We start from the raw sequence: 13,326 nt of genomic DNA, 5'->3' as shown, positions 1-13,326 counted from the left end.
AATGGAGACAGAGAAGGTTGAGGAGCTCTGCTTTCAGCACTGATGTCTTTTAGAAGTAAAGTGTTACTGATGGGGTGGTGACTTGTGGTGGACTGTGAGCAGTAAACGGGTCCCAGAGTGAGTGAAGAGGAGCAGCAGAGGAAGAAGCTCTTGAGCAGAGAGTGAGGAGGCTCTTAAAAGAGCCGTTGTGGTTTGTGGAGCAGCAGCAGCAGCAGCAGCAGCAGCAGCAGAGAGTCTAAGCTCTCTCTCCGCGGATGCGGCGGGCCAGCTGGATGTCCTTGGGCATGATGGTGACCCTCTTGGCGTGGATGGCGCACAGGTTGGTGTCCTCGAAGAGTCCGACCAGGTAAGCCTCGCTGGCCTCCTGCAGAGCCATGACGGCGGAGCTCTGGAAGCGCAGGTCGGTCTTGAAGTCCTGAGCGATCTCACGGACCAGGCGCTGGAAGGGCAGCTTGCGGATGAGCAGCTCGGTGGATTTCTGGTAGCGACGGATCTCTCTCAGAGCCACGGTACCGGGCCTGTAACGGTGGGGCTTCTTGACGCCGCCGGTGGCCGGGGCGCTCTTGCGGGCGGCCTTGGTGGCCAGCTGCTTCCTGGGGGCTTTGCCTCCGGTGGACTTGCGAGCGGTCTGCTTGGTTCTTGCCATTATTTGTGTGCTTCGTCTCAGTCAGAGGAGCAGAAGGAGAAGGAGGAGAAGAAGAAGAGTGCGGCCCAGAGAGGAGACTCGCTGCTCTTAAGCTGTGAAACGGTGACGCTGCTCCAGAGCTCCGGCTCCTGATTGGTGAGGGGCTCCTCCTGGAGCTCAGCACCGCCCTGAGGAGGGAGACACCGCCCGGGTGCCCGCTGCTCATTGGACAGAAAGTCTTTGAAAGAGTCCGCCAAAAGTGTCCCGGGAGGCCGCCCTCCTTGGGGCGGGCATATAACGAAGGGCTGTGTGTGCCGGGGCCACAGTTTCTGTGAGTCCCGACTCTAGAAAGCAGTGAATCATGAGTGGACGCGGTAAAACCGGCGGAAAAGCCCGAGCAAAGGCAAAGACCCGCTCCTCCCGTGCCGGGCTCCAGTTCCCAGTCGGCCGCGTTCACAGGCTGCTGCGCAAAGGCAACTATGCGGAGCGTGTGGGTGCCGGAGCCCCCGTCTACCTGGCGGCTGTGCTGGAGTACCTGACCGCTGAGATCCTGGAGCTGGCTGGAAACGCCGCCCGCGACAACAAGAAGACCCGGATCATCCCCCGTCACCTGCAGCTGGCCGTCCGCAACGACGAGGAGCTCAACAAGCTGCTGGGCGGAGTGACCATCGCTCAGGGCGGCGTGCTGCCCAACATCCAGGCGGTCCTGCTGCCCAAGAAGACCGAGAAGCCCGCCAAGAAGTAAGCAGGATCTGGACCCGGACCCGGACCCGGACCCGGACCCGGACCCAGACCCGGATCTGGACCCACACAACGGCTCTTTTAAGAGCCACACACACCTCTCACCAAAGAGCCTCTCCTGCAGCAGCCTCCACATTATTACTTTACAACCACCTGCACTCAATCAATCAATGAATCACTGTTAGACAGGAGCCCAAATCCTAATGTCTTCCTACTTGTGCAGCCTACAAGTGAAACAGTCTGAGGTGGAACATCATCTTTGTGTCCAGCTTCAACACACATTATTGTGGCAAAGTGCAGGATGTCCACATGAACCACTGACACAAGTGGCATCAGTCCTGTTTGAACTCAAAGTCTTCAAATGTCCCTCTCAGTATAAACTCTGCTGAGTCAAAGGAGGCTCTTCCTGCAGAGGACCTGTTCAGTCAGGCTGCACTCACTGCTCCAGCTCTTCATCCACAGTATTTCCTCAACAAACTCCTGAACACTAGTTGTGAGCAGGCCGTTGGTCCACACGGTCTGCTTCTCTGGACACACTCCCTCCGCTTGGTTTGTGAATATTCTACCGGTGCCATACTCCACCAGTGTTTGTACTGAGGATGTTTATTGTCATGTGCACAGAAGCAGACAGTTAGACTGTACAATGACATTCTTACTGTGCAGGATCCCTGAACAAATACTATCTAGTAGACTATAACAAAGTATGAGACTGTAACAGACTGATCCGCAGGGCCGGTGACGTTGTGGGAGTGAAGCTGGACTCTCTGACGGTGGTGACACAGAGGAGAATGCTTCACAAAGTGGGAGCTATTTTGGACAATGTGTCCAACCCTCTCCATGAAGTGCTGGTTAGATACAGGAGTTCTTTCAGGGCCAGACTAATGTAGAGCGCCACAGGAAATCATTCCTGCCTGTGGCCATTAATCTATACAACTCCTCCCTCTGAGTGTACATGGTGTTTTTTGTTATTACTATTATTATTTATTATTATTATTATCATCATTATTATTATAATTATTATTATAATTTATATAATACAGCTCCTCACTCTGAGTGTACATGTTGTTATATATTTTTATTAGTAGTGGTATTATTGTTGTTATTATTATTATTATTCTAAGACTCTGGACTCACCTGGTGCAGTAATTTACCTCTGTGTAATAATTTGTAATAATAATTTGTAATACATCTTTTTTTATTCATACTTTTATATATTTATATTTTACTTTGTGTTTGAAGTTTATTCTTATTCTTCTTCTTTTGGAGCTGTGTGTAACAAAAAGCAATTATTAAAGTGATTCTGATTCTGATTGTCCTCTATGTTGTGTTGTGCTGCTGCACTTGATGACTTGATCCCATCCTGTATTCTACTGGCCCATGTTGTACACTGAGAAGATGTTCCACTGGTGTAGTGTTTAGTGTTTCTTCTTCATGGAGGCCAAAAGCAGCAGTCCACTGAGTGTGGTGCTGTTAATCACAGCAGTGACTTGAGCTCCTGTTTTTCTTGTCTTGTTGTTTGATGAGTTTCTCCTTGTGCTGCTGTGACAAGTGTATTAGTGAGCTGAGGCTGAATAGAAGGTGATTTTACCTTGTGGTTGTGCCAGCGAGGAGTGTGTGAGAAGAAAGAGCAAAGAAATAAAGGCAAGAAGATGATGAGAAAGTCCTGAAATGTTCCAGTGTGACAAAGAGTGAAACGATGAGTGAGTGTGAAATGAAGCATAAATGAGAAGTAGATTGAAGATCCAGCTGTGAGCAGAAAGAAGCTGTAAAAGCCTGTATTTGTCTGAATGTATCAGCCCCCCCCACTGTAACAGTGCTGATATGATGATGATGATGATGATGGTGATGTGTGACATTAGTGAGAGGAAGAAGCAGCAGCAGGAAGAGGCTCTCTGAGGATGGTGGTGGCTCTTAAAAGAGCCTTTTGAGGGTGTTTAGTTGAGCAGAGTGATGACAGCTCACTTCTTCTTGGCTGCTGCTGCCTTCTTGACTTTGGGCTTGGCCACCTTCTTAGCGGGAGACTTCTTGGCTGCAGGGGCCTTTTTCAGCACCTTCTTGGGGCTCTTGGCGGCTTTCTTGGGGCTCTTGGCGACTTTCTTGGTGGCCTTGGCGACTTTCTTGGGGCTCTTGGCGACTTTCTTGGCCGCCGCCGCCGCGGGCTTCTTGACCTTCTTGGGGGACTTCTTGGCGGCTGCTGCCGGCTTCTTGGCCGCTGCGGGTTTCTTGGCTGCGGGCTTCTTGGCTTTGGGAGCGGCTTTCTTGGCCGGCTTCTTGGGCTTGGGTTCGGCCTTCTTGTTCATCTTGAAGGATCCGGAGGCCCCGGTCCCCTTGGTCTGGAGCAGGGCGCCCTTGGCCACCAGGCTCTTGATGGCGGTCTTGACGCGGGCCTTGTTCTTGTCCACATCGTAGCCTCCGGCGGCCAGAGCCTTCTTGACGGCGGCCGCGGACACGCCGCTCCGCTCCTTGGAGGCGGACACCGCTTTCAGGATGAGCTCGCTGACGCTGGGGCCGGCGGGCTTCTTGGGCTTGGAGACCTTCTTCTTGGCCGCTTTAGCCGGGGCGGCGGCCGGAGCCGGAGCTGGAGCCACTTCTGCCATTGTTCAATCGACGCTCGCTTCGCACACGGACCGGTCGGAGTGTGTGACTGGAGTGTTGGAGAGTCCGGAGCAGGAGGCGGAACTTAAACACACCATGAGAACCGTGGAGAGTCAGCCCAGCCCGCGGCTCCTCTGAGCAGTCTGAACGCCGCCACTTGTGTTTTCTCTTCCCCGATCAAAGGCTCCAACTAACTGTGGGACAAGTGCTGGAGGCTGACAGAGAAGGAGCCCACAGCGGACCACTGTCTCTCCGTGTTGAGCTCACGCACAGCTCCGGAGCTCTCTGCATTTGCTGCGGGGAGCCTCCAAACCTCACCTGCTCCCCGTCGTGGCCGGCACCGCTCCGCAGCTTTTCCCTCTCCTTTCTCTGCTAAAACACTGTCAAATGCACCGGAGCTCCTCCAAAGGTGGTCTAGCAGCTGGCCCACATGTTTGTTCAGGGACTCCGAGTAGAAACAAGCGCCTGCTGATGGTCACTGTGTGATAAACTACACTTATTCTGGGAGCAGCAAACACAGTGAGGATGAACGAGGCTCATGGTGACCTTGAGCCAGACTTCCTGTCAGAGCTGCTCACCGTGGCTGTCCACATTTCTGCTGCTCAGGACACTTTGACATGAGGAAAGTGCTCCGCTCATCTGTGCGCTCGCTGCCACTTGTTTGTGTCACACTTTGTAATTACAGTCAGTGTTGATGAGCAAACACACTGAGCAGTAGATGACAGCAGCTGTCTGTGGCAGCCTAGTAGATGCTTTGTGTTCTGCAGTGCTCACAGTGAGGATCTGGACTTGAGAGATCTCAGAGTAACGCAGCACTTCAGATCCTACAGAGCTCAGATCAACTATCTGGCTTTGTTCTGACAGCTTTGTGGAAGCAGTGGGATCAAAAAGGACCTCCAGCTCCTGATGGAGCTCATCATGAAAACCACTCTCAAATGGAGCTGAAAGGATTCAGTGTTTAGTATTTTGGGGGCAGCAGCTGATGATGAGCTGGAATGGTTCTTCTTGTTTAGGGGGCATCTTCTCCTCTAATAACAAATACCAATCAATCAGATGATACCAAATCAATAACAAACTGGACTGGTCACACAACACAGATGTCCTGTCCAAGAAGGGCCAAAGTGGTCTCCACCTGCTGAGCAGACTGAGGTCCTTTGGAGCGTGCAGGACTCTGCTCCAGACCTTTGATGACTCTGTGGTGGCGTCTGCAGTCTTCTATGCAGCGGTCTGCTGGGGAGGAGGGAGCAGGGAGAGGGACAGGAAGAGACTGAACGGACCGGTCAGGAGGGCCGCTTCTGTCCAGAGGAGGAGGTTAATGAAACTCCAATCCATCGTGGACGACCCCTCTCACCCTCTGCATGAGACTGTGGGGCCCTCAGCAGCTCCTTCAGCAGCAGGCGGAGGCCCCCACCCTGCAAGAAGGAGGAGCAGGTCATTCCTCCCATCAGCCATCAGACTCTTTAACAGCAGCATCACTGGCTGATGTTAATGTGCAATAATCACTTATTTATTTTCAACTCTCCTCATGTTACTCATGTTATTAATTGTATTATTGTCTTATTTTTGTCTTGTTTTCATACTATTGCTTATTTTTTCTATTTATGCCTATCTTGCCCCTGCACCATTTTTACATCTTTCACATCTTTCCATTTTTCACATCTCTAAAATACTAAAAATAATCTAATAACAATGCTTTAATTTGTCACATGCCCTTCAGGAGGCCATATTGAAACCCTTTTTTGCAGACTTTCAAAGGAAAAAGCTTTGCCATTTTGTTCCACAAAAAGGGTTTGAAAACATAATTTCCTGGCCCCTTTCCATCTGGAAAAAAATGTATTCGCACTAATAGGTGAGTAAACCTTAATGTTTGATAGTTTAATGTAAATTATTTGTTAATTAAATAATGGAAACTTGTTAAAATGCAACTCTTGCCCTGAGGCAACAGTGAACCATTATGGAATCACCATGGCAGCATGAAATGTTGGTAGTGTGTGTTGAAGGTTATATATGATCAAAAGCATACCATTCATCATCATTTTCTTTTTTTATCTTTACAGTTTAGCAAAGATAAATTTGATGTTGGTTGCAGTAAAGTAAAGTTCAGGCTGTCTGAAGATTCAGTCGTACAGGTCATAGTTATTCCTGAGGAGTTGAGCAAAAGTCAACTGGACTTGTTGAAGGTACTTGAAGACGTTTCTCCTCCCATCCACTATACTCTGTAGGCCAGAGTCTACTATTACAGTGACCATTGGCCTCATAGGGTGGAGAAAAAGGACTGGTGCAAATACCCTGGATGTAAGGATATAGTGGAAGTGCAGTGCACAAAGTGTGTCACCTACCTGTGCTTCACTCCTGAAAACACACAGTGAAAAAAACCTGCTTCATAAGGACAGAGCAGCAACACCATAAATTATAGTGACGCATGTCAGGTAAGACACAGGAGACTGACAGGAAACATGCACTGAAATGAAGCAGTGATGATCAAACACTGGAATTTGACACCAGTTTCTTGTTTTGCAAATGGTTATGATCTTTGTTTGCATAAGTAGTTCATGTAAAGTTCAAAGAATTATGCTTGGACAGTGCTTCTTTTCCTTTTAATGTGAAATGTTATCTGGAATACAGACCTGCTGAAACAATCAAAGACAGGTTGGATATACAACCTCTCCAAATGAACCCAGTATAAATGAATGTCCCATTGTTGGCTCATACTGCCCTCTGCTGGCTAAACATGGACACAGGATGCATATATGGAAAATAGAGACGGGGAAAGGTTCTACAGTCTTTGGAGCGCTCAGGGGGCTCTGTGGTGCACGGAGCGCTTCTTGTTTGGTTTATTGGAGCAGGAGTGAGTTTGTGGTGGTGGAAAGAACCAGTGAGGAAGGAAGCTCCAGGCTAAGAGGGCGAAGCATTTATGTCGTGAAAAAAGGTTTTAGGAGGAGACTGTCCACTCAGTGTACTTTCTTAGCACCTGCTTCCGTTTGTGGAGCCCAGAAACAGCAGTAGATCTATCATATAGTTTAACCCTCCTGTTCACACCAGCTACCTCTGACAAGTCTTCACTTTTACTAGTAATGTTAATAATGTTGCACATTATGTAAATATATTAGTAATAGTTTATTATGTTTTTTCCTCTCAGTGTAAAGTACAATTTTCATTGTACAGGAAACTTATTTCTGTACTGTACACATGACAATATACACTTTGAATCTTTAACAGGATAGAGATGAGATGAAGCAGAATGAGAGAGAGGAAGGTAGTTTGTGGTCTTCACTTGAAGTGGGTGGCTCTGAAAAGAGCCGTTGGGTTGGAGGAGCAGCTGAGCTGCTTACTTGGAGCTGGTGTACTTGGTGACAGCCTTGGTGCCCTCGGATACGGCGTGCTTGGCCAGCTCACCGGGCAGCAGCAGGCGGACGGCGGTCTGGATCTCCCTGGAGGTGATGGTGGAGCGCTTGTTGTAGTGAGCCAGACGGGAGGCCTCACCGGCGATGCGCTCAAAGATGTCGCTGACGAACGAGTTCATGATCAGCATGGCCTTGGACGAGATGCCGGTGTCGGGGTGGACCTGCTTGAGGACCTTGTACACGTAGATGGCGTAGCTCTCCTTCCTGGTCTTCCTCTTCTTCTTGCCGGTCTTGGTGGCCTTAGACACGGCCTTCTTGGAGCCCTTCTTGGGTGCAGCCTTGGCGGGTTCAGGCATGTTTCTCTCCTGGTTCTGTACAGTAACAGATGAGTGGTGCAGAGGATGGCTGCTCTTCTTATCCAGTCTCCGCTGCTAATAGGGCTGTGTGGTCCCCCTCCTGTGATTGGTTGAGCCTCTCACTGGGTGGAGGAGGTCTCCTCTTGGAGGTTTGAGTCACAATAGCAGCTGTGCAGCACATCATCCAGTCAGAAGTACTGCAGAGACAATAAGACACGGAAAAAGGACAAGAGAGTTATTCTGGATGTTTTTACATGTTCTTCTAACACTGGTCTTTTTATTCAGGTCTAAATGTGGCACAGATCCACATCAGATGGACAACCTGGGAAACCAAGCATCCAGCAGACAGAGGAAGGAAGTGGGATTCATACATGAAGCAGTGGGCTCAGGTTGGACAAAACACTGAGGCCCAACTTTGTCCTAAAGAGCTTGAGTGTGTGAAAGGAGGGTCTCAGGCCTTTATTGCTCCTGTATGAATGAAGTGTGGATGGGATGTGTAGAAAGGTGCTTGAGTATATCAGAGGGAGTCAGCTCTCCATACAGGTGTGGGGACTGAGGGGGTGTCGGTTCAGGTGTTCAGCAGTAGAAGTGGTCCGACACAAAGATCCTGTCCTGGTGTGGGTGTGAAGCTGCTGATGAGCTGCAGGCTCCTCATCCTCCACTCACACAGAGAGCAGACTGGATGGAGCTCAGCTCCACTATGAAGACCTGAAGAGTCTGAACAGGGTTCAGAGACTTTGGTGTTCACTCTAGTTTCCACCATGAAGCTCTGGTTTCTTCTTACTGCAGCTTTAAATGACACTTTAGTACAAAATGTGATCTGTTGTTTAGTTTGATGATGGTATTTGATCAACACTCCTGTTCTACATCCAGTCATATGACACCTTAACCATTATTATACTACAGTAACATGATGTGACAGCACAATGTGAGGGGACCAGGACATTTGAGTGAGGAGCGAGTAACCGGTGAGACGGAGGACATGAGCTCTGTGGGACTCGGTGGGCGGCTCTGAAAAGAGCCTTTGGGTTGAGCGGGCGGTCGGTGAGCGGGTTTAACCTCCGAAGCCGTAGAGGGTTCGGCCCTGCCTCTTGAGGGCGTACACCACATCCATGGCGGTCACGGTCTTCCTCTTGGCGTGCTCGGTGTAGGTGACGGCATCCCGGATGACGTTCTCCAGGAAGACCTTGAGCACACCGCGGGTCTCCTCGTAGATCAGACCGGAGATCCGCTTGACTCCGCCGCGGCGAGCCAGACGGCGGATAGCGGGCTTGGTGATGCCCTGGATGTTATCACGGAGGACTTTACGGTGCCGCTTGGCGCCTCCTTTACCGAGTCCTTTTCCTCCTTTGCCTCTTCCGCTCATTTCTGCGTCTCTTCTCTCTGCGGTGACTACAAACAGTCTGCTGTCGGACGGCTCACCGGCGATGGTTGTATCGTAACTGCGGACGTGAAAGAGGACACCTCCTCTGGGCGGAGCCAACCTCAGCGGCCCCTCGTCCTTCTGCACTTTGAGCAGCTCCGAGTCAAAAGTCTTCCTCTGGTTTGTCTCGCTTTGAAACGGTTTCCTACATTTTGTGACAAGAAGAAAGACAGAAAACACAGAAGCAGCAGTGAATCAGCTGGAAGCTGCATCAAGTCACACACATCTGCAGCATCAGCACCTTTTCATCACTGAAGATAATAAAGGTTATGTTTGCTCATTGATGCAGCGTTGTGCTCTGACTTGAATGAGACCCAGCAGTGTCCTGCTTGCTTCTCCTTACAACAGGTTCAGGTGCCTTGTTGCTACTTCTCGTTCCACCAGCGATGTTCCCGAGTGTCTGCCTGTCCCCGTCTATTGTGATGAACAAGTCACTGTCACTGACATCTGAATGAGAGCACGTCATCACTTACACATTCTGTCTCTGTGTCAGTCCATACACCTGCACAGCCTCCATCAGGTCCCTGACTGTCACTCCCATCTGTGGGTGCTGCCACAGGTAAACCAACCCTTTGTGCTACATGAGGCAGATTAGATGTTTGCTCAACCTGGGGAGCAAGGACTTCCTCAAAAACAACAAAAGCAGGTGCTGGTGACTCTGGGATCTCCTCAGCTACAGGCTGTGCTCTGTCACTTAGTTTTAGTTCTGGGTTTGGGAACTGGTTTTGCTCATGGCCTCAGTTCTGATTTATGAACTTTCTTAACGGGACCTCCCTCAAAGGGTTCAACGGTGTGTGTGGTGCCCTAGATGTTAAGTACCTTGTAGACTGTTGGACTCCACCCGTCTTTAATCTTATGTCCACCTGAAGGTCTGTGATGAAGGAAAACCACCTGACCAACGTCTACAGGAGGACAATACACCTTCTCATTTTGCAGTGCTGTCCTCTCAGCTGCTTTCTGCTCTCTGATGTGCCTGATTGAGTTTCTGCTGTTGAACAAGTCCTGTTTCCTATCTGACACACACTCACGCCCTGGTAATGCATCTACTTTGAGATGTGTGTTGCACCCAAAACTGGGCGTGAATGCGTTATGAGCATCTCTTCAATTCACTGGAAATGCAGAAACAAGCACATTTGCTCAGCCTGGCCGCATACTGCCGGATATCTCGATCTGATGGGGGTGCGTGTGCACCCGTGCACCCTAAAGACCCCTCAGCTGCCCAGAAGTGCCTGTGTGAGCCATACTCATTTTACCCACCAATAAACCTACTAAGATGTGACTAGCACTTTTGTGCATGAGTATAAATCATATTACAACTGCAAAATAACTAAAACATGAGGATGGGGGTACCCAGTGTCCATTCCGCAGGTCTTTTATTTCGACTGCAGTCAAACTGTACAATGCTGCACTATAACCTGCTGCACCAAATACAATCATTACTCAACATAGTATGACTGATATTTTACTGGTGTTACTGAAAAATGCACTTTATTACTCAACCAATCCATGTTTCCATCCCACCCTGTTGTTGTGTCTTTATAATTGTTGTATTACTGTGTATATAATGTTTCTTTTTGTGTATATGAGGTTTTTCTGTATATATGTTTATTTAATTTTCTCTTTCTTAACTGTGTGCTTTATGTCTGTCCTTTGAGCTGCAATAACAGCAAACTTTCCCCATTGTGGGATCAATAAAAAACATCATCTTTTCTTCTCTGGTGGGAGTGTCCTCAGCAAATCATGGAGTGTTCGATCGTGTGGCCTGTAAGGAGTTGTCCAGGTTTTTCTTTTAACCCTGCAGAGTTTACACAGCTCTGCTATGACTTCAATCTCAAAATGTCTTCCTTGGTCAGAGTGTAGTCTCTCTGGGACCCCACATTTCATGAACCACTCCCTGAGCACAACTGTAGTGTCAGCTTTCTGTTCTTCAGTAAGATGTGCTTGAGTGGATGCACCTCCACCGTTTCAGCAGTTGTCACACTTGGCTAGAGAGGACTGCTCTCTCTCTGGGGCTTGGCCTCCTCCCCCGATCCCAAAATGTCCTGAGTCCTTTCAGGGTGGGATCACTGGTCTGAAAACGTATCAGGTTCTCTGTGGGATAACCTGGCAGTGTGGGAGTGTTGCCTTGCCCAGCACTGATCTCACCACACCAGGACTCCACAGCATGGATCTGCCTCACTTTGTAACACTCAAGGCCTCTAGTGACAAGACTGCAATCCTGTACTGACTCTCATCCTGTTTTAAATATCAATACATCTGTCAAAATCCAAATCAGTGGCTGTTTCAGGCGTCTGTGACAGCATTGCTACTACCTGGACAGTACTTAACCTCAAAATCTTCCCACCGAGCCACCTTTTCAGCAATTGCCCATTATAAGGCAAACAACTGTACTGTACTAGTACTGCTGTAGTTCTGGTAGCCTATAGCAGCATAACTAGGGGCTGGTCCAAGGCCTGAGCCAGCCCTAAACTATAAGCTTTATCACAAAGGAAGGTTCTTTAAGATATGATGGAGCCTGACCATTACGAGCCTTGTAGTTGAGAAGAAGGGTTTTAAACTCTCTTCTGGATTTTACTGGAAGCCAGTGAAGAGAAGATGATCTCTTCTCCTAGTTCTCGTCAGTACACTTGTGACCATGTGACAGAGACAGGATGTAGTCATACTGTTCTTCTGCTGTTTGTGCTCTGGATCTTAAAATCCTACCAACCTCTTCACTAAACTCTTGTACAGATAAGTGGGCCATACTCTTCACTAGATGGTTGTATCTGGCATTCTCTTGGAACATAGACATAGGAACGTTAACTATTAACTCTGATATTGCAACAAAATGTCTTCAGTGTAAATTAGAACTCTAAACCATCAAATGTTTCACACGTTTCTCAAACGTTGTGCAGGTCAGTGTGACCTGACAGACTGGTGTCTCCTCATTGTTTTAAGAAGCAGGTGTAATATCTTGATTGTAAGAAACAGAGAGTTCTTGTTCTGTAAACATATTCCTGATAGACACAAGCCTACGCAGACAACGCTGACGGCTGGTGGAGACTGACGTACAGACCCTAGCGTCCAATCAAACAATGGTTACGTGTGATATTGTGATACTCTGCCCTTTAAAATCTGTTGGAAAACCCAGTTCTTAGCTCCTCTGACCAGAACCAGTCATGAGCCCGGCGCTGCCTGAACCCCGGCGTTGGATTGCATTGTATTTCACCTGTGAATCTGAATTAAAGGCTCTTCTGAGACCGACTGAACCCTCCGGCTGTGATGTCAAAAATCTTGGGCTGTCCATTAAAGAATACGGGTGCTTGTGTTTCCAATAGGAATGTGTGGGTACTCTGTTACCATTTGCCCCATGAGCCAGTGTTTCACTATCTAACCTGGTAAACTCATCTTGTAATCTGTTGAGCTCTTGCATCTGAATCTGTATTTCTTCTCTAGCATCTCTACTTGTACCTGTTGTCCGATCTGACTGCTGCTCTAACTGACCATTGTTGTTACTTGAAGCACCTTCATCACCACATCTACTAGATATGGTGAAATATTAGCTTTTACTCAGTCCAGTATAAATATGAATGTTCAGTATAAATCGTGGGTCGAGGATACTGCGAAGACGGCCTCTAACTTGGAGCCCTGCTAAATCTTGCTCTTTGCAACAACCTGCTCAGGTACTAATGAGTCGTTTTGATCAGGGAGCATCCAGACAGACTTGCCTCTTAGACTCAAGCACCAGTAAAACTCACTTGCAATCTTCACCACTGCTGTATTTTCTCCCATAAAAAGAAACCACTCCGCTGCCAAATGCAAAAAGTCTGTTTTAGCTGCAACCCTTCTCCTGGTACCAAAATTATTTCAGGGCTTCGTGTAGCTTTGGTTTTTATTGATGGCCACATTTGCAACTGGTCCATGAGTCCTTTACTCGACTCCAAACACTCACACAAGGAGAACTATTAACAGAAACACAAAATAAAACCAGATAAGTGCACATTTAACAACCATAAACCCACAAAAAATGACCAGCAAATATACAACACATCACCGTAAAAGACACTCCCATTACAAAAAGTTTCACCAAAACTGAACTTCCTGGAGACTGTCTGAAGGTAAATGACCATGTGTGGAGCTGTGCAGACTTCAAATGGATGTAAAACCTGCACTATTTCTCTCCCAGAGTCCAACAGCATGTGTGGCCTTATGCACTCTAACATTACCATGTAACTGAGAAGACAGTGTTTGACACCTGGCAGC

The 13,326-nt window shown here is 48.3% G+C and overlaps 5 protein-coding genes across 5 annotated transcripts; 1 reads left to right on the top strand and 4 right to left on the bottom strand.

Moving 5' to 3' along the window:
• Positions 1-196: 196 nt before the first annotated feature.
• LOC139224431 (histone H3) lies at positions 197-671 on the bottom strand. Its single transcript, XM_070855998.1, has one exon. The coding sequence runs from the start codon at positions 644-646 to the stop codon at positions 236-238; it is 411 nt and encodes a 136-aa protein (XP_070712099.1). The 5' UTR covers positions 647-671; the 3' UTR covers positions 197-235.
• A 299-nt stretch (positions 672-970) lies between these two features.
• LOC139224592 (histone H2A-like) lies at positions 971-1,411 on the top strand. Its single transcript, XM_070856009.1, has one exon. It carries the CDS (start codon positions 987-989, stop codon positions 1,368-1,370), a length of 384 nt encoding a protein of 127 aa, XP_070712110.1. The 5' UTR covers positions 971-986; the 3' UTR covers positions 1,371-1,411.
• Positions 1,412-3,304: 1,893 nt separating this feature from the next.
• LOC139224302 (histone H1-like) lies at positions 3,305-4,001 on the bottom strand. The gene has a single exon (XM_070855989.1). It carries the CDS (start codon positions 3,961-3,963, stop codon positions 3,325-3,327), a length of 639 nt encoding a protein of 212 aa, XP_070712090.1. The 5' UTR covers positions 3,964-4,001; the 3' UTR covers positions 3,305-3,324.
• Positions 4,002-7,271: 3,270 nt separating this feature from the next.
• On the bottom strand, positions 7,272-7,661 carry LOC139198617 (histone H2B 1/2). Its single transcript, XM_070827515.1, has one exon. The coding sequence runs from the start codon at positions 7,659-7,661 to the stop codon at positions 7,290-7,292; it is 372 nt and encodes a 123-aa protein (XP_070683616.1). The 3' UTR covers positions 7,272-7,289.
• Positions 7,662-8,663: 1,002 nt separating this feature from the next.
• Positions 8,664-9,047, bottom strand: LOC139199266 (histone H4). The gene has a single exon (XM_070828313.1). It carries the CDS (start codon positions 9,025-9,027, stop codon positions 8,716-8,718), a length of 312 nt encoding a protein of 103 aa, XP_070684414.1. The 5' UTR covers positions 9,028-9,047; the 3' UTR covers positions 8,664-8,715.
• Positions 9,048-13,326: the final 4,279 nt, after the last annotated feature.

The sequence above is a fragment of the Pempheris klunzingeri genome, chromosome 3 (assembly GCF_042242105.1).
Source record: "Pempheris klunzingeri isolate RE-2024b chromosome 3, fPemKlu1.hap1, whole genome shotgun sequence".
Lineage (NCBI taxonomy): Eukaryota > Metazoa > Chordata > Actinopteri > Acropomatiformes > Pempheridae > Pempheris > Pempheris klunzingeri.
The sequence above is the reverse complement of the archived record's forward strand: the minus strand, read 5'-3'. Positions and strand labels throughout refer to the sequence as shown.

What these genes read in the sequence shown, in the direction of transcription:
- LOC139224431 (XM_070855998.1), bottom strand. Translation starts at nt 646, where the DNA reads ATGGCAAGAACCAAGCAGACCGCTCGCAAGTCCACCGGAGGCAAAGCC.
- LOC139224592 (XM_070856009.1), top strand. Translation starts at nt 987, where the DNA reads ATGAGTGGACGCGGTAAAACCGGCGGAAAAGCCCGAGCAAAGGCAAAG.
- LOC139224302 (XM_070855989.1), bottom strand. Translation starts at nt 3,963, where the DNA reads ATGGCAGAAGTGGCTCCAGCTCCGGCTCCGGCCGCCGCCCCGGCTAAA.
- LOC139198617 (XM_070827515.1), bottom strand. Translation starts at nt 7,661, where the DNA reads ATGCCTGAACCCGCCAAGGCTGCACCCAAGAAGGGCTCCAAGAAGGCC.
- LOC139199266 (XM_070828313.1), bottom strand. Translation starts at nt 9,027, where the DNA reads ATGAGCGGAAGAGGCAAAGGAGGAAAAGGACTCGGTAAAGGAGGCGCC.